Source organism: Thalia democratica, chromosome 2 (assembly GCF_965202585.1).
Source record: "Thalia democratica chromosome 2, ktThaDemo2.hap1.1, whole genome shotgun sequence".
NCBI classification, from domain to species: Eukaryota; Metazoa; Chordata; class Thaliacea; order Salpida; family Salpidae; genus Thalia; species Thalia democratica.
Genome location: NC_139166.1, coordinates 52,823,163 through 52,848,919, shown reverse-complemented (window position 1 = coordinate 52,848,919; position 25,757 = coordinate 52,823,163). Strand labels below are relative to the sequence as shown.

At 25.8% G+C, this 25,757-nt stretch overlaps 6 protein-coding genes across 6 annotated transcripts; 3 read left to right on the top strand and 3 right to left on the bottom strand.

Annotated features, from left to right (window-relative positions):
- The first annotated feature begins 3,724 nt into the window (after positions 1–3,724).
- LOC145829183 (histone H2A-like) lies at positions 3,725–4,099 on the top strand. Its single transcript, XM_082936909.1, has one exon. The coding sequence runs from the start codon at positions 3,725–3,727 to the stop codon at positions 4,097–4,099; it is 375 nt and encodes a 124-aa protein (XP_082793035.1).
- A 697-nt stretch (positions 4,100–4,796) lies between these two features.
- Positions 4,797–5,201, top strand: LOC145828699 (histone H2B.1-like). Its single transcript, XM_082936454.1, has one exon. It carries the CDS (start codon positions 4,797–4,799, stop codon positions 5,199–5,201), a length of 405 nt encoding a protein of 134 aa, XP_082792580.1.
- A 3,612-nt stretch (positions 5,202–8,813) lies between these two features.
- LOC145849536 (histone H2B 7-like) lies at positions 8,814–9,170 on the bottom strand. Its single transcript, XM_082954476.1, has one exon. The coding sequence runs from the start codon at positions 9,168–9,170 to the stop codon at positions 8,814–8,816; it is 357 nt and encodes a 118-aa protein (XP_082810602.1).
- An 8,863-nt stretch (positions 9,171–18,033) lies between these two features.
- On the bottom strand, positions 18,034–18,390 carry LOC145830235 (histone H2B 7-like). Its single transcript, XM_082938167.1, has one exon. It carries the CDS (start codon positions 18,388–18,390, stop codon positions 18,034–18,036), a length of 357 nt encoding a protein of 118 aa, XP_082794293.1.
- A 646-nt stretch (positions 18,391–19,036) lies between these two features.
- On the bottom strand, positions 19,037–19,411 carry LOC145849962 (histone H2A). Its single transcript, XM_082955089.1, has one exon. The coding sequence runs from the start codon at positions 19,409–19,411 to the stop codon at positions 19,037–19,039; it is 375 nt and encodes a 124-aa protein (XP_082811215.1).
- Positions 19,412–24,512: 5,101 nt separating this feature from the next.
- Positions 24,513–25,669, top strand: LOC145828698 (histone H3-like). Its single transcript, XM_082936453.1, has 2 exons — positions 24,513–24,819; positions 25,263–25,669. Exons 1-2 carry the CDS (start codon positions 24,513–24,515, stop codon positions 25,667–25,669), a joined length of 714 nt encoding a protein of 237 aa, XP_082792579.1.
- Positions 25,670–25,757: the final 88 nt, after the last annotated feature.

Here is a 25,757-nt window from a genome sequence, read left to right as displayed (position 1 = left end):
TTTATATAGTTTTATAAGTTATATTTGGCTAAAAAACATTTTACAATTTTTAATTATTAAAAACTCTAAAATTGTTTAAACCTATTTATGTTTTTAATAAAGTATTTTAGTTTTCTTAAAATGTATTTTGTTAAAAAAAAATCTTAAAAAGTAAAGGAAATTGATAATATGTTTGTTTATAATTTCTGTCGTGTTAAAGTTTTTTATAAAATGATGATAAGTGTTTATATATCTCACTTTAGTTCAACTTCCTTAAAATTTACTGTGTAACTCCTTAATAGATCAGCTGTTTAAAACTATATTACAACTATTATATATTTATTAAAAATAATAACTTAATAGTCACTCTGTTAAAGTATATGAAAAAGCTTCAATTGAAACAGATGAACAGTAAAAAAATATAGTTGTTTGAAATAAGCTGCATTTGATTTAATTAGTCTCATTATTATTTTTTTAAATGGAGTGTGTTTGTGTTTAATATTAATTTATTTTGTTTGTTGAAATCGCTAAAAGTACTAAAATATGATATAATTTTAGTATTTTAACCTTATAAACTGCTTTTATATTTAAAGTATTACTAATTTTTTCATTAATTAATTAGTTTTAGAATATTTAAAAAAAATCTTTACTTAATGCGTTTTTGAAAAAATAGTTATTGATTTAAGCAAACGACATTTAAAACACAAAACTGTTATTTCAAAAAAGTTAAACAACATATTACATTACAAAAACCATTACTCCGGGTTCAAAACAAATTGCTTTTTCAACTACATACACATTGCTTTTATTTTCTCAGACTTATTTTAGTTAAGTAAATTAATTAGTTCAAAACAGTAACAACATAATCATGCGTACAACAGCAATTATGAAAGTTATAGATGGTGTTGAAGTTATAAAACCGAACTATTTATGTTATGCAACTGAATTTTGATAAAATAGTTTAATTTTATACACTTAAATAATTTAAATTTATAAATTTCTACCAAATTTTTAGGCTCAACAAAAAATTAAATTATAATTGAACAGTTTTTACTTATTTGCATACCAAATATGTAGCTAGAAACTTGTTTAGTTACTGCCTTTTCCTTATTACTGGCGCAACAAAAAACAGCTAGAAACTCAGCATCTTAGATAATTAGTACACGGACAATATTTTTGTGATTTTTAACCTTTAGGTGGTAAAAATGAGGAAGAATTTGTATTAGAAACTGGTGCAGCTTGTTGTTGCTTTTCTTTAATTTATTTGTCAGCTCTTTGGGTACATCACCATTTCTGGCGCAATGTAAAACCATAATAATGGCATCCTGTTAAATTAAGATTCCTTATACATAAAACAAATCAATTTACAAATTGTACTTCAATGTATTTTGTGAGTTGTTTAAACACAACTTATTAGTTTCAGACTAAGTATTTTTTAGATAGAATTTTATATATATTTGTCTAAAAGTCGTAGTTCCTACTAACTTGATATTAAACTTTAAACCTTACAACTAAAACGCACTATATTCATTGGTATAATAATACTCTTAATTCAAAAAAGTTAACTAGTTATCAAACTGATCAGACTTTATTTCAATTAATTTACAAGACCTTATTTTCTAAAGTTGTATATTTCTTTTCAAACGATAATTTTTTTTAGTATCTTACGAAAATTTAGTTACAGAAAACAAAACAAAAATAAACAACAGTTTGTATTTGAAACTGCAATAAGCTATAAAACATTTTACACAAAAAACGATATCCTATGGTGAAGAATAATCAATTCATAAGTTTAAGTTGTAATTGCTATGTATCTTTAACAAACTTTTTTTTTTCAGTGTTTTCAAATGCACCAAGTTTTACTTTAATATTTATTTTAAGTGTTTACTGAAGTTTCTGTTTAAAAAATAGTTGAATATACTTTTTAATAATATGTCTGCTAAAATTATGCTTATCTCATAACTACAGTAAATAAAGTTTTTGCTCACTTATGCTTTTTTAGCTTATTAACATGTTAATATTTATTTGCAACGATCAAACAAAAAATATATAGTTAATTGACAGACATAAACTTTAAAAACTTTGAAAATGTTTTAAACTAAAATATTTTTTTATTGGTAACTTTTAGATGCTTATAACTTACACCCAGTTATTTTATTCAAAATAATTTATTGTCTCAAAATTAAATAATTGGCATAACAAACGTTTTTTCTGGGCTTAAAGTCATTGAGGTAAAACTTAACCTTAGATACTATAATTTAACGAAAAGTAATATTAATTTTATTATTCTAGGCAGTTACTTTTTTAGTGAAATATTTAAAACATACTTTATAATCAAACAAAATACAGTAAGTACTTGAACAAAACCTACTTTGATTATTAGATTGAGTTTTTCTTACTATAATATTGTAAATAAGTGACGTTTAATTTTATTTTCTATTGAAAATATAAACGAACATTTTCTTTTATTTGTTAAGAACTAAAAATGTTCTATACTGCTAATTAAAATAAAAAAGTTGCAAATCTTAAAAAGGCAGAAATTATTAAAGGATGTAAGTTACGGTTAATACAGCTTTAAAACTAGAATAAACGTTTTTTTTTCTTCTTTATAATGAGTATTTTAACAGCTCTTAAGTGTTTAGTTTCTATATGTGCACGAGACGCGAGTGATAGCTCAATAGTTCAGAACTTTGCCGTCTTTTTAAATATATCTGCTTCGAATTGTTTTCTGAAACTGATACATTTCAAAGTATAAACACAGGAACTTTTTATAGACATACTAAAAGCTAAGTTTTGTACTTAACTTGGAAAAATGTTTTATCTTATTATATTGATACATAAAAGCTTATAAATAACCATAAATCTACTTCTTACTAAACCTTTTTATATTTTAAGTAAAAACTATTTGAACTACGTAACACGTTGTTTTCAAAATAAAAGTTATTTATTCTTTTTTGTAAAACAATGTATAAACAGCAAAAAATGTTAGTTTTATCTAAAAACCTTGATTTATACTTTAAATATCACTTACGTGTTAGGCTTTTTTGCCACACATAAACATTACAGCAGCAAACAGTGGTAACTTTAGAAAGTAACAATAATGATTTTAAATAGTTATTGACAACAACTTACATTAAAAATTTTAATAACACTGTCTTAAAATCAAAAAAACTTTTAAAAAGCTTAAAAACAAAAAAGGTATCATTAAGCTATTTAAAAAATTGAGTTACAAAAGTGTTCATAATATTAGAAATTGTTTATGATTTATTTGATTTTGTTTTTCAACATCAACGTATGAAAAGAAATATTTCGTTTTTGCTTATATATTTCTTTGAAAGTTAGTAAAAGGTAAACCTTATAACAAAAAGTACGTTTTTTTATAGCAATCAGTGATTAACCTCAATACTTATACTTGATAAATTTTTAGCATGTAATAAATAAATTTAAATAAACTTGTTTTCTTATATTTCAAGTTATATTTGTATTAATAATTTTTTTCTTTTTGCAATTTTTTCACATATTTTACTGTGACATCAAACAACAGCAAAAACAAAATTTCTAACTTTATGCAAGCATACAGTTTTTTGCTATTTTTTTCTTTTACAATTTAAGAAAGAGAATAGAAAATTTGAAAAAGTTTTGATAAATATCACAAGTGGGCGTATAATATTTCGTTCGCTAAGGTTCGTAACAACTAGTGCATAAAGCTAGTTTTGTCAGAAAATTTCTTATAAATAAATGCATCATGTCAGGACGCGGAAAGGGAGCAAAAACCAAATCTAAGCCCAAGAGCCGTTCATCGCGCGCTGGACTTCAGTTTCCAGTCGGTCGTATTCACCGTCTGCTGAGAAACGGAAACTACAGCGAACGTGTTGGTGCCGGAGCACCAGTCTACTTGGCAGCAGTATTGGAATATTTGAGCGCTGAAGTTCTCGAGTTGGCTGGAAATGCTGCTCGTGACAACAAGAAGTCTCGTATCATTCCCCGTCATCTTCAGCTAGCTATCCGCAACGACGAAGAGTTGAACAAACTGTTGGGAGGAGTAACCATCGCTCAAGGAGGTGTATTGCCAAACATCCAATCTGTCCTTCTGCCAAAGAAGACCGCAAAGAAAGCTTAAATTAGTCAAAACCACCAGGTCCTTTTAAGGACCACCTCATAAACTTGAATTTTAATTACCTTATTTTCCGCTTAAAAATTGTAAACTAGTACAAGATTCTTAAATTATGTATGACACGCAGTTAAACAATATCATGTATTGAACCAATTAATCTTTACTTAATTGTTTATACCGCCAAAACTGCTTTAAAAACATAGTATAACCAATTTTGTATAAATTTAATTGTTTTTAAACTTAATAATATTCAAAAATAAATTACGCCTCATTATTTAAAATAAAAAAAAATTCATTTATTAACTTTGTTCAATATCTTTTAAGAGTTTAAAGATAACATTTTTATTCTAAATTGTGTACGTGAGTTCTGAAATCATTAAGTTAAGATATCTTATATGTAAATTATTTTAAGTTTTATATTAGATCTATTAAACGAAATACAATATTACTAGTATTTCATATAAAAGGTAAGTACTCAAAAGCAAAATGTTTTTAGATGCTACTCTTTAGTGAAATTGTTTACTTATCATGTTACAATAATTCTAAAACAACTTATATCTTATTTAAGTGAAATTTAGTGAGTCATTTAGCATTGCAAACTCTCTCATATTTTTTTTTAGTATTTTAGCGCCACCTGTTGTTCAAAAATACTGTTTAAATTCTGCATAAATACCGCTGCGCGCACGAAGTTTATTCATTCACCATGGCAGCATCCAAAGGTAGCAAGAAGGCAGTAAAAAGCGTCCCAGCTGACGGCAAGAAGAAGCGCAGGGCTCGTCGCAAGGAAAGCTTCAGCATCTATGTGTACAAAGTGCTCAAGCAAGTACACCCCGACACTGGAATTTCCAGCAAGGCCATGAGCATCATGAACTCTTTCGTCAACGACATCTTCGAGCGCATTGCCGCTGAAGCTTCACGTTTGGCTCACTACAACAAGCGTTCAACCATCAGCAGTCGCGAGATTCAAACTGCTGTTCGTCTGTTGTTGCCCGGTGAGTTGGCTAAACACGCCGTCTCTGAAGGAACCAAAGCAGTCACCAAGTACACCAGCTCCAAGTTATTGGTTTATTCCAAACCAGGCTCTTTTAAGAGCCACCAAATTTATTAGCTTAGCTTTCTTAGATTTTTTTTTAAATATAAAAGTTTTTTGTTAAAGTCAGTTTTCCATTATTTGTCACGAAAGGCTGTTTTTGTAATACTTACTTTTTACAAAGTAAAAAATGTATTTGTTTGTTGTAGTATTTTGTTTGGTTTTATTTAAAAATATTGAAAAAGCTATATGTTAGTTTCAGCGGCAAAATTTGATGCAACTGCTCGCGCCTTACTCTATATACATCTTACTTTTTTACCTTTTTTATAATGTGAGATTTGGCGCAAAAGTTTAAACTTTACTAGTATTTCTCGTTGTTTATCTCTTTAAATGTCCCTTTGAAAAAGATAAACAACGTAAAATCAAACTTAATCAAGTGATTTTTAGAAAAAAAGGAAGAACATATAAAATATTTAATGAAATATTACATTTAAACAATTTTAAATAAATTGAGTTTTTATTGACGTTAAAGAAAATTTAAATGAAAACTAATATGAAGGTTATAGCATTATTGTTAAACATATAAAAAAGTCTAAATTTAAGCTACAGAAAATAAAACTTTACATTTAGCTTGTTATGCAAAGCATCTGCAATCAAACTTAATTGAAATTACTAATATATATCAGTTTAAAAATTATCGATTTTAAGGATTTATTGTTTGAAAAAAATTATTTTAATTTGAAAATAATGTGAGACATTTTCTTAAAAATAAAAATATGTTTTGTTGATTCTACAGATATTTTTATAATACACTGTGTTATTCATTAGTCGGATATATATTAGTCGGATTTAAATTTAATTATTACCATAGTAAAAATATTTATATTTATAAAAAGTATTCTAAATATTGTTATACTTTTAACTACAAAAGTTATTAAAATTAACTAAGTGTAGGAGAAATATTCTGTTATTAATTTACAGTTTTTAAATCGAAAAATAATAGTTAAAGCCTAAAGTAAAAAAAAAAATCTAAACAATAAAATCTGCAATACTTAAGACTAGCTTTTTACTAATAAATAGGTAATATATATTTGTAAATATAGCTTAGTAGAAAAGGCTTTTAAAACGTAACTGTTTATATAGCTGTTGAAACTTCAAAAAGACTAGAGCATTTAAAAAATTTAAAAGTATTATTGAGCATATTTGAAATTTTGAGTGGCAAATTTGACTTAACAGGTTACAGTTTATTCCTATTTTGTCTGAATTTAAAAATGTTTTAAACGTTGTAAGATTAGACGCAATTGGTTTAATTAAAAACTTTTTTTTATGTTTTTTACAACTAATCTAAAAACTTTGTTTTATAATTTGTGAGGACCAAAGAAAATAAAAATACTATCAATGCGGTCTTATAATTTGGCAAAAATATTTCTTTTTTTTTTTAATTCCTGCTATTTCACTTACTAATTAAAAATAGTTTCACACTTTTGAAATACTTATATTATGTTGAACTTATAATAATTTTGTTAAAACAAATTTTTGTTCATGAATTTTTAGCAATTTAATTATAACAATACATTTGAAAACTCATAAATTTTTGTTTATTATTACAGCTTCTTTCATTTGTTTAAAGGCTGAAAAATTTAGCGATAAACTTAAATTGTACAAAATAGATAGATTAATTGATTATAAAACATAGGTGATTTAAAAATTTGAAATCTTATTTGTTTTTTAGATTAATAATAGTTTTCAAACAGTTATATTAAAAGTAAAACAAAACTTTAAAATTAAATTTATCTTATTTCAAAACCTGTTTAACTATTTATTGCTTCATCTTATTAGATGTAGTTTGCTATAAGAACATACTCAGGTCTTTTTAAATCAAAATAACTCTAAGTGTGTACTTATTGTTAATGTTCGTTACCACAAGTTTAAGTTAAATTCGATTTTTTGTTTTAAAAACTTAAATTTTGTTTTGAGAAAAATCTAATACTAAAATATCCTAATGTATAAAATATGTTTTGTTCATAAATTTTTAATAAATATTAAAAACACAAAATTAAAAACATACAATGATTTATCTTTTTAAAATATAACTTTTAACAACGAGAGTTTTAAGTTTTAATCTAAACCAATTGTGTAAATTTAAAAAATGATATTATTCCTAAACTTAATAAAAGATTAGAGAACTTTGTGCTACAAAAGTTTTTATAACTTTTGTATTTACTCTTGGTTTGAGCGGCAAAATTCAACTAAACTGATCACACTTTACTCCTACTTTTTCTCACTTTTTTCAAATTTTTAGACGTTGCAATTTTTGGCACAATCGTTTAAATTTAAACAATTGCGCCAAAACTTGTAACATCTGAAAGTTTTAAGTGTGAGAAAAAATAGGAGTAAATTGTCTATTAAGTCAAATTTTGCCGCTTAAACTCAATATTTCAAATAGTTTATCTCCTGGTTAATAAGTTGTTTTAGTTATTGATCAGTTTAAAGAATTAATAAACAAGTCATAAAAAGATTTTTTTGTTAAGTTATATTTTCAACTACAAAATACTTACAATACAGTACAAAGCTTGTTTTAAAAGTTTAGTACATGTTTTTCAGATTTTAAATTACAATAGGCAATAAAAATTTTAAATTTTCCATCATTAAAAAACTATAAAGTAATAACTAACTTTATTTCATACAATCAGTTAGTTTAAACATTTCTTAAAAGTTTCGTAGTTATATTTTTATTTAAAAATGACACTTTGGGGAAAGGTAATAAACACATATTCAGTTTAAAAATTGTGATATGTGTGCATCAACAAAAACAAAAAAAGCCTTATTTAAATAGATAAAACCAAGTATAAAATAATAAAAATAGAGTCAGACTAAGTACAAAACAATATTCACTGAAACGTTTTGTAAAAATTATGAAGAATGTTTTTCAATTAAAAAATATTTAACATACTTTTTTGAAGCAGTTTTAAGCTGAAACCATTGAGTGCTTATTACCAGTATTTTTTCATATATTGATATTATGTGGATATGTTTAGAATTTTTATTGAAATGTTCGAAGCTTTTGAAATTTAATCAGTCTGCAGTTTTCAAACAAACATGTTTAAAAATTTTGTTGAATTTTATATTTCATATTAATACATTTGACTGACGCTTTAGGACTTTTAATTTAATCTTAACCAAACTTCTGTAACCTTGAAACTTGTTTATTTTATAAATTCAAGTTATTTTTTTATGTCATAGTAGTTTCATAGTTTAGTTAATATTATTTTTTGTTGATTTCCAGATTGTTTTAAAAAGAAGTTTAAAGAGACAAACGCCGAGCAACAGTGGTAAAGTTTAAATTTTTGCGCAAAATCCTAAAACTACATTAAAAAGTGAGACAAGAAAAGAGCAAGGCGCAAGAAGTTATATCAAACTTTGCCGCTCAAACTTACTTATAACTTTTTGTTTTCAAAAAACTTCGTACTTCTGGTTATTTTTTAAAACAGTAGAAAATAATAAACAGATGAGAAATGTATATTACACAATTTTTGGTTTAAATGAAATTAAAAATAATTAAGTTATTAAAACTCTGACCATAACCATAAATGCATAAAATACGTAAAATCTTTGAATTAAACAAAAGACTAATATTTATGTTGATAATTTTGGTGGCTCTTATAAGAGCCTGGTTTGAATAATAACCGTTTATTTTGAGCTGGTGTACTTGGTGACTGCTTTGGTACCTTCAGAGACTGCGTGTTTAGCCAATTCACCGGGCAACAACAGACGAACAGCAGTTTGAATTTCGCGACTGCTGATGGTTGAACGCTTGTTGTAGTGAGCCAAACGTGAAGCTTCAGCGGCAATGCGCTCGAAGATGTCGTTGACGAAAGAGTTCATAATGCTCATGGCCTTGCTGGAAATTCCAGTATCGGGGTGTACTTGCTTGAGCACTTTGTACACATAGATGCTGAAGCTTTCCTTGCGGCGAGCCCTGCGCTTCTTCTTGCCGTCAGCTGGGACGTTTTTTACTGCCTTTTTACTACCTTTGGATGCTGCCATTGTGAATGAATATTATTGGCTAGAAGTTTCATATTATAATGCATAGTTACGAACCTCAGCTAATAAAAAAATATAGCGCGCACTAGTGTATTTTGTGCGTTCTCTCATTTTCTTTTTTTTTGTGTACCTTTTTTTAAACTTTGCTTAATCTCGGTTTGATCCTTTATTTTAAATCATTGAGCAAACTGTACTTTGTAATAACCACTTTTTAAAATACCTTATTTTGCGTTACAATGCTTTATACCAAAAATTTTTTTACATATTTAAAAAAAATCCAATAGGTATTTAAAAAATCTAAATTTTTGTTTATTGAACGAAAAAAAAAAGCGCTCAAATATTTGGTCTAAGGACCTGGTGTACGAAAAAATCTTTCGGTTATCGAGTTATACACCAGGATACAGTTTAAAGTCATGTCAGGACAAGGATGTTTATTTAACGATATAAAAATTTGAATTTTTTTGTAAATTTAAACTTAAAAATAATTACTATGTAAAACTATAATCAATTATTAAGTTAAAAACTAAGGTAATTATTATCTATACTAAGTATATTTTCTACTAATGTGAAAAGTAATACAACACTTCAAAATTAAATAAAAAAATCTTCTTAAACGTATTCAAAAATTAACTAAAAAAATTATTTATGTTTATTTTGTTTTTAGCTGTTATTGAAAATCTTATTAGACATAATAACCATGCTATTTTATTTTTAATAAGAAAAGTACAATATTGCAACATATTTATTTCACACAAAATATTATGCGTAATTTTTTTTTCAATCACTTTGTGCGGGATATTTCAAAAAGGTATGAACTACTTGTCTTTTACTCCTTAATACTCATTACTAGTTGAGCTTATACTGCTCTGGGATGTTGATTTTTAATGAAAAGTGAAATTTGAAGAGCTCGGCTAAGTAAAACTTATCGTGGTTTTTGAATTTTACCAGGTTTAGATGCTTTTATATATCTTAGATTTAAAATATTCAAATCATGTTTAACAAAAAGTTGAAAACTAAGTATGTTCGTTTGTATAATTTTGTCAAGGATTTTATAGGAAAAGAAATTTCATATTCAAAATGTTTTATAGTTCTTATACTTAATATAGGACTGGGTTTAAGTTTAAAGGTTTTATTTTTATAAGGTCGGCAGTAAATTAATTGACCTTGTTTGAAAAGTATGTATTTCATTTTAAAATAAAATAAGTTAATCTTAAAAGCTAAAACTTATTCCGTTTTTAGCTAGTTTTTGAATACGTTTAAGTAGACTTTTTCTTTAATTTTGAAGTGTTATACACTTTTCACATTAGTAGAAAATATATTTAGTATAGATAATAATTACCTTAGTTTTAAACTTAATAATTGATTATAGTTTTACATAGTAATTATTTTTAAGTTTAAATTTACAAAAAAAAAAACGTATTTTATATCGTTAAAGTTAGATTTTTTAAATATCTATTGGATTTTTTTAAATATGTAAATGATGCTTGGTATAAAACATTATGACGTAAAACAAGGTATTTTAAAAAGTGGTTATTACAAAGTACAGTTTGCTCAATGAATTAAATGAACGGATTGAAAAGTTTATAAAACAGCAAAAAAAGCGCTATAATTTCTTTTCATAATGAGTAACTTTGTAGCTTATAAGTGCTCGTTCAAAAGAAAATTAAAAAAACGAGATAAGCTTATATTTGCTCGGCGTTATGCCGCCTTTTACGTGAAATCTGCTTTAAAGTAGAAATGATAAGTATAACTTTAGACAATTTTACATTAGACGTATTTAATGGGAATATACGTAAAATACTTAAACGCTTAACTAATGTCATTTTATACTGAAAAAGTTTTTTTATAGTTTATTTACAACAACTACTAATATTTTTAGAACTTTTCGACTTATAAATTTACTTTTAATTGGCATTGCTTTGATACTTTTATTTTTATTTTTATTTGCGTATTTTTTCACATTTCTAAATATAAGTTCTTAATTGTAAATCAGAGAATACAAGAGTAAAGTTGTATATTATTATAAAAAACTTTGTTTAGGTCAATTTATATTACTTAGCTAATCAAAATACTCACAAATTTTTTTATGATCAATTAGATCGCAGAATATTACTAACCTATTCTATGTACAAACTTAATTTTCTGAGAAATTAAACCTTTAACCTTTGCAGACGATCTTAATTTAGTTAGTTTCATAAAACTGTAAATAGTTTTTGATTAAGATAAAGACTAAAATAACTTATGAGCAATTTTTATAACATGGGCTTTTTTCTTAAGGCTTTCAACTTTTGAAAACTATTTGCTTTTTTTTTTTTCTAAAATGAAGTAAAAAAGTATTGTATTAGTACTTAAGAACAAACAAAAAAAAATGTTACAATCGGTTTAAAAGATTAATTTTATTTAACTGCAACAAAAGTATGCTGAAATTTAATTGATAGATTTAATTGTTAAAACTTTAATTAAATAATTGCCCTAATCTTACTCAATCGGTGTCTTAGTGGTTCGACAAACTCAACTCTTGTTTTTAAGTTGATATAAAATCACAAACTCTAATAAAAAGAGATGGTGAGTTCTAGTAGGTCTAAATCTTAGAAATAAGTTTAGCAACTTATTATTGTAAGCTACTCGTAAGTAAAGCAGTAAGTTTAGTAAGTTACTGGAAACCACGTATGTAATACATAAACCAATATTAAAATATAACCTATTTGGTTAAAGGTCGAAATCAGGGACAAATATCTTACGGCTTCCAAGCCCGATACAACCTGCAAACAAAAATTTCTTGCCTTTGACGTATCTTTTAAGTGTTATAACTCTATAGTCTATAAATAATTCAAAAACTGGATTTATTGGAAAATTCTAATTAAGCTTATTTATTTCGCTAAATGTAAATATAAGTTCATTAATTAAAGTGAACAAATTACAATAATAACATCAAAATTGTGTCGTTTCACTAGCCTTGTGTTTTAAAGTATAATTAAAACTATCGATAAAGTATATGAAAATTGCTCATAATATTCCAACTTTATTTGTTATGTTGTACATAACCTACACTTAATCAAATAATATTTTAAGTTTTATAATAAATATAAGTTAAACATACTTTCCAGTGCTATATTTCTGATTTTTTATTAAATAGTTTAGAAATAACTATTTTGGTTTTCATATTGTCGATATATTTGAACACATTGAGAAATACGTAAATGTTTTTTCTTTGTTGACTTTAGACTATATAAGGAAAGGAAACTTTCCAGAATAAAAATTGAAATATATAACTTTTCTGAAACTAACAAATTATGTTATTATAGGATTACTGTTAATTTATTGACTAAGCCTTTTTTTAATCATAAAATACGATTTACTTAAGAAATCTTGTATTTTAACGAAAGAAACAAAAGTATTTGAATCAAAATTGATTCTATTAACGAAAAAAGGAATTCCGTAAGAGATAACTTAAACAAAACTACAAAAAAAAATTGAACAATAAAAGTAGTATCAAAAGTTACTAACAAACTATCATCAAATATTTTTTTATTACGAATACTTAGTTGATTGTACCTTTTATTTTATACCTTAAATATACAGTAAATTTCGATAGTTTAAAAGCAACATGTTAAACCTTAATTAGTGTTTTTAGTAATAGAAGCTACGTGTTTACTATATAACAATAAATAAACTTAAGAAATTTAGTTTTCTGTATTTTAATAAACTATCATAAAATATTGTAGTTAAATATTGATAAAAGAAAAAATTAAAACATTAAACTAGTTAAATATTTTTAAAGAAGTGTTACAAGTCTAAAAAAAAGATCTACTTTTTTATTCTTATAGAAATTTTAAACTTTGCATTGATTTTATTTTTACTTACTTTACTTATTAAATAAAAAAGTAAATTTTTTTACGCGTGTTTTTTATAATGCGCCTTAGTGATTACTTCTTTTTTTTCAACCCAGCCATCTTTAAAGAAGAAAAATTATTTAGTTAGTTGTAATCACATAGAAAACCATTTATATTTGTTGTTTTAGGCAATTTGAGATATGCTTTCAAGCTGAGTTAAAATTAAATTTATAAAATTTAAATAGATTCTATAGAACTTTATTTATAAAGCAATTAATATTATAAATAACAGAAACAAAAAAACAGTACTGTATCTACGATAAATGTTTTTAAACCTTAAAGTAAAACAACAATGAAACCTATAATTTTGAAGTCCATTTTGATTATTAGATTAGACTTTTTCAATCTGTCTTTATAACAAAAATATTACTTTTATAGAGGTATAACAATAATTACTAAAAACTTGTTAATTTTGTTATATATTATAAAAGTCTATTCGAAAAAGAATAAAAACTCTCTCATAGTTTAAATATAAACTATTAATGCGAAAGTGGAAAACAGTGAGTCTACTTTATTTAAAGAACTGCTGCCTTTTTTGAAATTCACTTTTATATTAACTGCATTCTAAACACTTATACCTTAGTAGTAAATGTAATAATGTTTAAAAACTATAGTAAAGCTTTAATCAATTTATTTTAGTTGCTTAAACAGAATTTAATATTAATAAAAATTTCAAAATGTTATTTGTAGCTAATTAAAAATATCTTATTTTATTCTATGCAGTTAAACACTCTTTTTTGTAGCTTTATTCCGTTATGCTTGCTACTACAACCGTGTTTAAAGTTGAGCTAGCTTTTCTTACCAAAATTTCTTAGCTAATATTAAGATCTACATGTTGTTTTTTTAACCCGTAATATATTTTACAGGATAGTTTGTTTAAATAACTTTAAATGTTTAACGGTTCTATTAAGTCTACGTCAAAACTTGATTAATTTAATATTTTAACAATGCTTACAAACATGTACTTTAATGTGTTTATGTTTTGATTTATATTTTAATAAACAAAATCTAACGAAATAGTTCATAATATACATAGTGAGAAATCTATTTTACAATTTTGTTTAAAGAGCCTCTCTATTTTTTTATTAACTTAATAAAAAAACCACTAGACACACACACAGATATGTAGTATAATTTGAGTTTTTAAGTAGACCTATTTTAGAGTAACTTGAGGTATTCTTAAAATTTAAGCTTAAATTAGAATGCGTTCAATAGATATATAAAAACTTTACCAGAGTTTTTGTACTAAAGTTTTATTTAATGTTTAAATTATCTTGGTTATCCAATTGACAGTTATATCAAAATCTAAAATTTCTTGTAAGGTAATTAACGAAACCCGATATAGTTAATATTAATAAAACCTACCTTTACTATTAAATTAAGCTTGTTTTAATTCTAATTGTTGAAAAGAATACAACTTTAAACACTTTGAAATAGTTTTGTTTAGTTATAATTCAAAAAAAAAAAGACTAAACACTAGATGGTGTGGTAAGCTTTTATAATGAAAAAAGGCGCTTTAATTTCTTCTTTTAATGACTAGTTAAACAGCCTTTAAGCGTCCTTGCAAAGGCAAGTTAAAGGAAACGAGACAAACGTTCGTTTGCTTGTAGTTTTGCCGCCTTTTTGAGTTATACCTGCTTCAAAATTTCATTTGGAAAAAGAGAATAGTTTACAAAGTATAAATTAGTAATATATTTACAAAGTTGAATAAAACTGAACGTGAAGTAATTTTATAAAAATTTTATCAACATACTTTTTTATTAAATATGTTTTTTTCTAGTAATGATACACTTTAAGTAAAAAACTGTACAATGACTAAAGTAATTTATGTTTTTATCAGTTAAGGACACATTAAAGAAACCTTGGTTTCAATATTAAATATATATTTTTCACACTTTTAGCACATTAACAGCAAACAATAACAACTATTATATTTGTTAATAATGTTTAATGGCTGTAATATTACCAAAATAATAAAAATGCTCATGAAATATAAGTTAATGCTTGAGGACATTTGAAAAAAAAGTTGTTTTATAAAATACTTTACTTTTATACTTTAACTTATTAACCGAAACATTATGATGTAAAATTAAATTTTAAAACAGTTAAACTAAAAAAGTAACAATTTATTTGACAAGTGAAGTTTATCGTACTTTTATCAATTAAAGTTCTGCAAAACAACCGAACTTTAAATTTTACACAAGTTTTTGACTATTTACTCACACGTAAATAACGTATTTTTACTTTTTTCGGATAGTTACGTATGGTTACACGTTCTAACAGGTTACAGCTAGTTTTAAAATTAAAAGAAAAACACTTTAACAGGTTTAATGATTAAAAAAATATTTAATTTTAATCAAAATTAGTTTTAAAAAATATTGTTGATTTAAGAATTTGTTTGAAATTTTGGTTTTACTTTTATATAATTAATTTCTGAACTGAAATATTTTTTGTGCGTATTATTATTATTATTATTGGAGTTTATTGTGCGAAGATGGACTCGGGCATTAAAACCTGAGCCGCTTAAATAATACACACGAAAAAAGAAACAAACAAATTACATTCAATGAAAATTAAAAAACTAAACAAAACATAGTAAAAAATTACAAACAAATAGTCCTGTATGATCAATCATAACTTAGTATGCACAAAAACAAAACGAAATAAATTCTCATATACAAACTTGTGCATTGACTATAAAAGATTACACATTTACAAAAATTATATATAACAACTTACAATCTATAGGAGGAAGGCGTAGGTAAGAAAATTATTCTTAGTGATACTAATACTTAAAAATAAGTAAATACAAATTACTTCAAACCATCATTATAATGAATTTTTAATCGATAATCACTGTATTTTACTCGTGTTTATATTATTTAAATCAATTTGTCCAGTTTTAATCGAAAATATTCCACCCTTTCACACGAAACCACATCCTGCGGTAGCTTATTTCACATATTTATTGTTCTGCAGAAAAAAGAACTTTGCAACTGACTGTTATTAAAATTATATTTACATTTTAATTTTTTATGATTTCCTCTCAAATTATAATTGGTCTGAGAAAAAACAAAAAACTGTTTGAAAAATTCTTTATATTTACCATTAACAATTTTAAAAAGTATTATCAAGTCAAACTGCCATCTTCTATACTCTAGAGACTCCAATCTGAGCTTTACTAGTCTATCTTTGTATGAGGTATTTGAAATGTTGCATCTTTTACAAACAAAACGGGTAAAATTTCTTTGCACAGACTCAATCCTAATAATATCTTTTTTTTAAATAGGGGGACCATATTGGGATATTGTACTCGAGTTTAGGGCGAACATAGATTTTAAATAATTTAGTAAGAATACTAGCAGAACAGGTCTTAAAACTTTTAAGTATTTGATAAGATGAATTTTGAGCAATTTTATAAAAACAATTTACATGTTCATTCCATTTTAAATTCAAGATACATTCCTAAGTTTTTAAAAGAGTATGAATGAATTTAAAAGAGATTGAACAGTATGTATGGCTCTTTAAAAGTTTAAATATTGTAAAGCTTATAAAAATAATGCAGTTGATACTTTATATAAAGAAAACTTTACTAAAGTATTGTTAGTAATACTGATTTTTTTTCTACTAAATATATTGCATACAATTAACGTTTTAAGCTTTTTTTTAGTCAAAAATAAAAATTAACAACTTCTACAACAATTTTAAATAAATAAATATGTATTTTAGAACTTAAAAAAAGTTTTGCTTGTTTTAAAAAACAGAAAACTCTTTGCTTCAAAAAGGTGTGAGTTTTTATTGAGTAAGTTTTAAAATCCATATATAGCGCTTTTACTTCTCTTTATACTGAGTAATTTAACAGCTTACAAGTGTTTATAGAAGTTACAGAAACGATATAAACGTTCGTTTGTTTAACATTTTGCCGCTTATTTTTATCATAATTGTTTAAAATTTGCTTTCAAAAAAAGATACATTAAAAGATTTATAACTATAAATTATTCATAAGTGTAACAATCCACACTTCGATATTGTTTATTGTTGAGTACTTTCGACTACGACTCATCAAAAACAGTATCTTAGTGAACTAAAATGAATTAAAAATATATTATAGTCAAAACAAAAATATTTCATTAACATATAATAATCGAGTTTATATTAAATTTTTGTAAAAGTCTTTTTTTTTTGTTACTATACATACATTTTGAGCTTTTATAAGTTTTTGTGCAAATTAATTTAGTTTACCCAATACTTTTTTGTTTTTTCTGTATACATAATACGAAAACCAATTAAGTCTTATTGCAGTTGCTTTGCATGATAAGTTACATGTAAAGTTTTGTTTTTTGTAATTTAATTTTAGACATTTTCATGTATATTTAACTAAGCTCCTTTAAGCTTAAAACAAATTTTAATTTAAAGTTTATTTTACGTAGATGAAAGTTATTCTTTTTTGAAAATTTCTAAGCGTAAAATTTTTATAACCATTGAATTTTTATGTGTTATACAACAATAAAAATCATTTTCATAAGCTTAAACATTGTGGTTTTTGAAACAAATGAGGTTTTGAGATTGTTTCAAAAAGAAATTGAAAGAGATAAACTCAAAATAATAGTGGTTAAATTTAAACTTTGCGCCTTATTTTACATCGTTTGAAAATTTAAAAAGTGAGATAAGCGAAGAGCAAAGCGTGAACAGTTGTTTTTGCCGCTTAAACTTACTTATAACTTCTTTTCTTAAAAATGTAAGCTACTTCAAAAGATAATGAAAGCAAAACAAAATACGAAAGAAATACTAACTAAAATAATTAAATACATTTTTTTATTTAATGGAAACAAAAGATCTTCAAAATTGCTCATATAATAACAATAAATAAAAACTGTTTTAAGCAATAAATGACTATCACAAAAATTATATTCAACGAAGCTAAGCTGATAATTTGGTAGCTCTGAAAAGAGCCTTGTTTGAATAATAACCGTTTATTTTGAGCTGGTGTACTTGGTGACTGCTTTGGTTCCTTCAGAGACGGCGTGTTTAGCCAACTCACCGGGCAACAACAGACGAACAGCAGTTTGAATTTCGCGACTGCTGATGGTTGAACGCTTATTGTAGTGAGCCAAACGTGAAGCTTCAGCGGCAATGCGCTCGAAGATGTCGTTGACGAAAGAGTTCATGATGCTCATGGCCTTGCTGGAAATTCCAGTGTCGGGGTGTACTTGCTTGAGCACTTTGTACACGTAGATGCTGAAGCTTTCCTTGCGACGAGCCCTGCGCTTCTTCTTGCCGTCAGCTGGGACGTTCTTTACTGCCTTCTTGCTACCTTTGGATGCTGCCATGGTGAATGAATAAATTCGTGCGCGCAGCGGTATTTATGCAGAATTTAAACAGTTTTTTCGAACAACAGGTGGCGCTAAAATGCTAAAAAGAAAAAAATCTGAGAGAGATTGCAGTAATACAAAACTGTCTAGTTGTTAGCTTACATAAAAAATAAACGTTTATAAATTAATGAAAAGTAATAAGTAGAAGTTTTTACGAAAGTTATTATCTGGAAACACTAAATTAATGAATATTTACTTACTTTCTAAACTACTATTATTGTTAAAGTTTGTTTATTTCTTTAAATTAACATGGAACCTAAAATCGGATTTTGTTATGGTTTTTAAAACCAAGTTTATAAAATGTAAGTTTTTTATAAAAAAAACAAGTGTCTTTATTTTTCATTGAAAAATTTCAAGTTTAAACAATAAGTTTTTTCTATTTAACTTTTGAAAAATTTAACTAATGATTAAATTGTTTATCTTTTGTATTTCAAAACTTTCTGTTGTTATAATTAAAGGAATTAATGATAACTTAAAATATTCTATCCTTTGAGTGTCATACAATGATAAACGAACTTTAACTATTTTCCAATGTTGAAAAATAGTATTACTACTCATTTAGCTGAAAAGGGGGTCCTTAAAAGGACCTATTGTCAATGACAAATTATGCTTTTTTTGAAGTTTTCTTTGGCAAAAGAACAGATTGAATGTTTGGCAAAACACCTCCTTGAGCGATGGTAACTCCCCCCAACAATTTGTTCAACTCTTCGTCGTTGCGGATGGCAAGCTGAAGGTGACGGGGAATGATACGAGACTTCTTGTTGTCACGAGCAGCATTTCCAGCCAACTCGAGCACTTCAGCGCTCAAATATTCCAATACTGCGGCCAAGTAGACTGGTGCTCCGGCACCAACACGTTCGCTGTAGTTACCGTTTCTCAGCAGACGGTGAATACGACCGACTGGAAACTGAAGTCCAGCGCGTGATGAACGGCTCTTGGGCTTAGATTTGGTCTTTGCTCCCTTTCCACGTCCTGACATAATGCTATGATGAATGTTAAAGTTTCGGCAGAACTTTCATTATGAACTAACCGTTACGAACCTCGGCTATTGTACGCCCACTAGCGAAGTTAACTAAAACTTTTTCACATTTTATATTCTCTTTCTTTTTTTGGCAAAAAAGAGCGCAGCAAAAAAAAATTCTCGACTTTTAAAGTTAAACTTGCGTTTCTTGATATTACTTGATACACAAAAAAATTATTCAAGTATACAACATATATTTTTATACATATACTTGTAACTTCTTTCACTTAATTAGCTGTTTACTTGCTAAAAGTATAAAAGTAAGCTACCGATTGCCTTTTTTATACACTAATTTTATTAAACGATTTTATATCTAATTAACTTTTTTAAGTGACATACAATAGAAAATAAAAAAAAGTTTTATCTTATACTTTAATGTTATTAAAGCAAATTAACTATGATAAATAGTCTCTAAAAATAAAATAATCTTTTATAGATATTTTTAATGAAAAATTTTATGACCTTATCTATATTAAAGTAAAACTTAAGTAGTTAAAATATTTCTAGTTTTAATACAACTTGTAAATATATGTCATTCTCATGAAGTTTTATATTAATTTTTGTTAATTAAATTTACTATTATAATATTCAAAAGTGGCTAAAACTCTAAAACGTATGTAAAGTTTAAAAACTTGCTTTTGTAGAACTTTTCTTTATAAAACTATTACTTTTATTTTACTACTCATGCATTGTTATATAAAAATAACATACAACTTTTGTGTTGAAGTGTTAGATAAAATAGTTTAGAAAGATTTATTGATTTACAAACAAGTTTTAGCAAAAGTAAATTTGTATGGTTTTGTAATGTTCAATTAAACAATCTACTGCATTGTAAAACAATGCTAGTTTTTAAATTAAGCACTTTTCAGTAAGTTAAAATAAATTACTAGTTTATACTTAAAAATTACCAATTTTAAAAAATAAATTTCAAGCAGATATTAAAAAACGCGGCAAAAACTTAAACAAACGAACGTTTTCATCGTTTGTGTGTAGTCTTTAAACACTTATAAGCTTTTGAATTACTCAGTATAAGGAGAAGTAAAAGCACTCTTTATCGATTTTAAACTTACTCTATGGTAACTTACATCTTTTCAATGCACAGAATTTTCTGCTTTTTAAAACTAATAAAATTGCTACAAAGCTTCCCTTTTAATACTTATGTATTTTTTTTTTTAAACGTTAGATGCTTTCAATACATGTAGTAAGGAAAAAATAAAACTTTTAGTTAAAGATAACTTTATACAAAGTACTAACTTCATTATGCTTATAAGCTTTACAATACTCAAGTTTTAAAAAAGATATATATATGCTCAAATAAATTTTAGTTTTACAAAGTAATTATATTTAAGTAAAATCTTAATTTTATACAATTTCTAATAACATGAATGTTTTAACAAGTCAGTATTAATAAACAGTTTAATAAACTTGTATTTATTAAGCTGTTAAAGTGCTTTTTTCGTTTTAACACCACCTGTAAACTTATTTAATTATTAAGAAGAAATAAAATACATTATCGTTACTGTTATTTACAGTTACAATTTAAATGCAAAATAGAAGCCTAAAAATTGTGTTACATTTACGTTGACGCTGTTTTACGGAAATTTAATCAAAAATACTTCTGTTTACATGTCAATGATATCTTACTAATTAAAAAAATACTGTTTTCAAATTTAGATTAAGCACTAAGTGTGATGCATTTAAGTATAAAGTTATAGTATTTTATAAAAATATATCTAAAATATTTTCGAAACTTTTAACTTTTAATCAAATTTCATAAGCACTTTTGTTAGTTTGGTGTTGTTAAAACCATTAAACATTTGAGAAAATAAAAATATTTTAAAAAAATAAGTGGTTATTGTTTGCTGTTAAGTAGTAAAAAAGTGAACAAAATATATTTGAATTTAAAGTTATTTATGATATAATCGATAAAAACACAAACTATGTTAATCTTCGTAAGTATTTAATCAAAAGTGTCATACAAAATATCCATGTATAAACTATTTCTATCCTAGACTGTATGTATTGTATAAAGTTTTTTACAACTACCAACTACAAGCGTAGAATAAAACTTATTATCTAACCAACAGTGTAACACTTAAGTATATGTTGAGTTTTAGTTTTCTTTACAGAATTGTTGTAGTTTATACTTTCAAAAATTGTCCTCCTTTTCGAAAAAAAATATTTAAAGCATGTATAACTCAAAAAGGCGGCAAAACTACAAGCAAACGAACGTTTGTCTCGTTTCCTTAAATTGCCTTTGCAATGACGCTTATAAGCTACTTAATTAGTCATTATTAAGAGAAATAAAAGCGCCCTTTCTCGTTTTTGAAGCTCATCACCCCATAAAACGTTTAGTTCTAAAAAATATTTTGACTTTTTAATAAACGAATTTAAACTTTTAATATTTGTAACAACTAAAGTTAAAACAAAGTTTATGTTTAAAATAAAATGTTTGTTCAAATATTAACTATCTTGTGTTTCGATAATAGAGTTGTAAAAACTTTTACTTTTGATATAACTGTAAACTTACTAAACAACATATGTTTCAATATTAAATCAAACTTTAGTACAACAGTTTCGGTATAGTTTTTATGCATTATTTACAAATTAAAATTTATGTTTCAATTTTAAGATTCTTTTAAGTGCATACTCTGAGATAGGTCTACCTAAAAGTTTACAGTTTAAACTATATATTTGTGTGTGTCTAGTACTTTTATTACTAAACAATTGTGAAAACATATAAACTCTTCAAAAATAAAATCAATAATATTATATATTAAAAAATACAGCTTTTTTGTAACATTTCTGTTTTAATAGTGTATAAGCTGGACCATTTCGTCAATTCTTATTAATTTAAACAAAAATCAAAACATACTTCTATTAAAAGATATGTTTGTAAGCATTTTTAAAACATCAAATTAATCAATTTTGGAGGTGGACTCATTAGAACTGTATAAATAAACTACCCTTTGAAATATAATACGGACTTTGAAATATACATGTAGGCCTCGACACTAGCTAAGAAATTTTAGTATGGAAAAAAAGTTTAAGTAAAAACACGGCTGTAGTCTTTGTAATAGTAATAGAAAGAGAATGCAAAATTAGATCAAAACGTTTTTTGAACTAAAAGTCAAAAGCAAAAATGTACTTTTGAAATTTTTGTAAATGTCTTTTGAAATAGTTTCCAATTCTTTTTAAGTTTAATTTGTCTTCAATAAAACTAACTTATTTAGTACCGTAGTAGTGTTAACAAACTCGTACTTTAAATATTAACGATTTAATTAGTTTTATTTTTATCTTTAAAAACTCGTTGTGTTTTATTTAAAATATATGTGTCAAATATTTTTACGTGTTTAAGTATATACTGTATTAAAAAAAAATATTAATTACGTAAAAAAAGCTTATCAATTTGTTTTTTCGATGAACTTTTTTATTTACACTACTTGAAAACTTAGATAAAGTAACAAAAGATCATTTTGTTTTAATATAAACATTTTAAATGAAAAATAAAAATAAAGCACATAAAACCAACGAAAGGTTTAAAAAAATAAACAGCATACTATTCGAAGTTTAAAAAATTCCATTAAAATTACGTGAAAAGATAATATATTTTTATGTAATTAGCATAAAATTTAATTTAATTAGCAATAAATTTACTATAATTGATGCCATTTAACTATTTAAATATAAAAGTTAATTTTTTTTTTCAATATAATCCTTAAATGTCCTTCAGTTAAAAATAAAATAGTTAAAAATGACATTCAGTATATAATTAACTTAAGTTTTTAATCATAACTTTGTTTTCAAAAATTCAAACTTTTAAAACTACATTTCAATGATTAAGTTTCAATTTTCGTTGTTTGTATGCTTATACGTTTATGATTAATTTCGTTAAAAAGTTTTTAAATATAGTACTTTTTTAAGTTTAAAACCTGTAAAATATTACCAATTTATCATAAAAGTAAGTACAAAATAATCTAATTATTTTTCGAAAAAAAAAAATATATATATTAAATACTAATTTAAAAAAGACAAATCTAATTTATTTATATATTTTGTTAGGAAGTCAACCGTCTCATGTACAACTCGATAACCGAAAGTTTTTTTCGTAGAATTCGTCCTTAGACCAAACTTTTTGAGCGCTTTTTTTATCGTTCAATAAATAATATATTATAGTAGAGTTATTATGATAAGTTTTGTAAACTGTTTTTTTTAATCAAAAGTTCTAATAAAAACCTAAAAGTAAAAATAAACAAAGATTACATAGTGTAACACTTCAAAAAAAAATTTAAATAACATGAAATTAAGTTTAATAGAAGGAAAAAAATTAAAATAAACTTAATCCGTTAACTCAATTTTGCTAAAAGTATTAGCAGTTATAAATTAGTTTTTGAGAGAGTATTAGTTTTTACTTTTATAGAAGAAAATTTACTAAAAATTTATTTGCTGGTTGAAATTTTTTGCTAGATTTTGGATAATATTAAATTAATTCAAAATTCAAAATTTCATTAACACAACAATGTTTTACTCGCTTGAGCCAAATCAAACGAGATCATCAGTTGAACAAAATATTATTCAAATAGAATCAACTGATGATTTCGTTTGATTTGGTTGAAGCGAGTGAAACATTGTTTTATTAATAAAATTTAAAATTTTGAATTGATCATTCCTTTTGCCATTAAGTCAAGAACTTTTATTGTTATCTACAAGGTAAAAAGTACACAACATTACAATAAAGCTAAGTTTTTTGCTGTGATTGTTATTATTTCAATACTTGATATGATAACCGTTAAAGCAAGAAAAATTATTATAAAAAAAATGCGCGCAATTTTCAGCGGGAAAATTTAAAAGTCAAAAATGCTCATCTTTTACTCTTAAAGTTTATCTCACTATATTGAAAGTTTAACGGTTGTCTTTAAAAAAAATTTTTGAACAGAAGTTTCTAGAATCTCTCGTATTATTAAATAAATAAAACACTAGGTGGTTTCACTACTACGCGGTTCGTAACGCTCGCTGCTGTATAAATACGGTTGTTTGGGCATTTATTTTATTCATCATCATGTCTGGTCGTGGTAAAGGAGGAAAAGGTTTGGGAAAAGGAGGCGCTAAACGCCATCGCAAAGTCCTTCGTGATAACATCCAGGGTATCACCAAGCCCGCCATTCGTCGATTGGCTCGTCGAGGCGGTGTCAAGCGTATTTCAGGCTTGATCTACGAAGAAACTCGTGGAGTGTTGAAAGTATTCTTGGAAAATGTTGTTCGTGATGCAGTCACTTACACTGAGCATGCCAAGCGCAAAACTGTCACCGCTTTGGATGTAGTATACGCATTGAAGCGTCAAGGACGTACTTTGTACGGATTTGGAGGTTAATTATATCGTACACCTCGGCTCTTTTAAGAGCCACCCAAATTTATCAACTTACTTAAAATATTATTCTAAACATATATAGATTGATAAAATTTTCTTCCTATGTTTAATTCAGTTAGTTGCATAGCTGACAAAACCATATAGAAAAATTAATATTCATCATAATGTTATGTTTTGAATTATTAAGTGGAAATTATCTAATAACCAAAAATGATGTTTCAATATTTTTTTAGTTTACAAATTATCAATACTAAAGTTAACATTCAGATAATTTTTAACTGTCACATTTAAAAATTTAAACTAACTTGCTAAATAAAAAGCTTCACATGTTTCAACGCTCTTTGCAGCCTCTAGTGTTTGCAATTATTCGCCTAGGTTCGTAACCGTGAAAATCTGTATAAATTCACTAGTTTTCTCTCTGCTTCACTTATTTCAACATAGCCCGCACAAAACAAACCGCCCGCAAATCAACCGGAGGAAAAGCTCCCCGCAAGCAACTTGCCACCAAGGCTGCACGTAAAAGTGCACCAGCAACTGGAGGTGTCAAAAAGCCTCACCGTTACCGCCCAGGTACCGTTGCTCTTCGTGAAATCCGTCGTTATCAGAAGTCCACTGAGCTTTTGATCCGCAAGTTGCCATTTCAACGTCTTGTGCGTGAAATTGCTCAAGATTTCAAGACTGACTTGCGTTTCCAAAGCAGTGCAGTTATGGCACTTCAAGAAGCTGCTGAAGCTTACTTGGTCGGACTTTTCGAAGACACCAACTTGTGTGCCATCCACTCGAAGAGGGTAACCATCATGCCCAAAGACATCCAACTTGCCCGTCGCATCCGTGGTGAACGTGCTTAAAATGTTCTTTATGAACAGGCTCTTATAAGAGCCACCTAACTTTGTTGAATTACACCATATATTATAATTTCTACTGTTAGAATTAAGG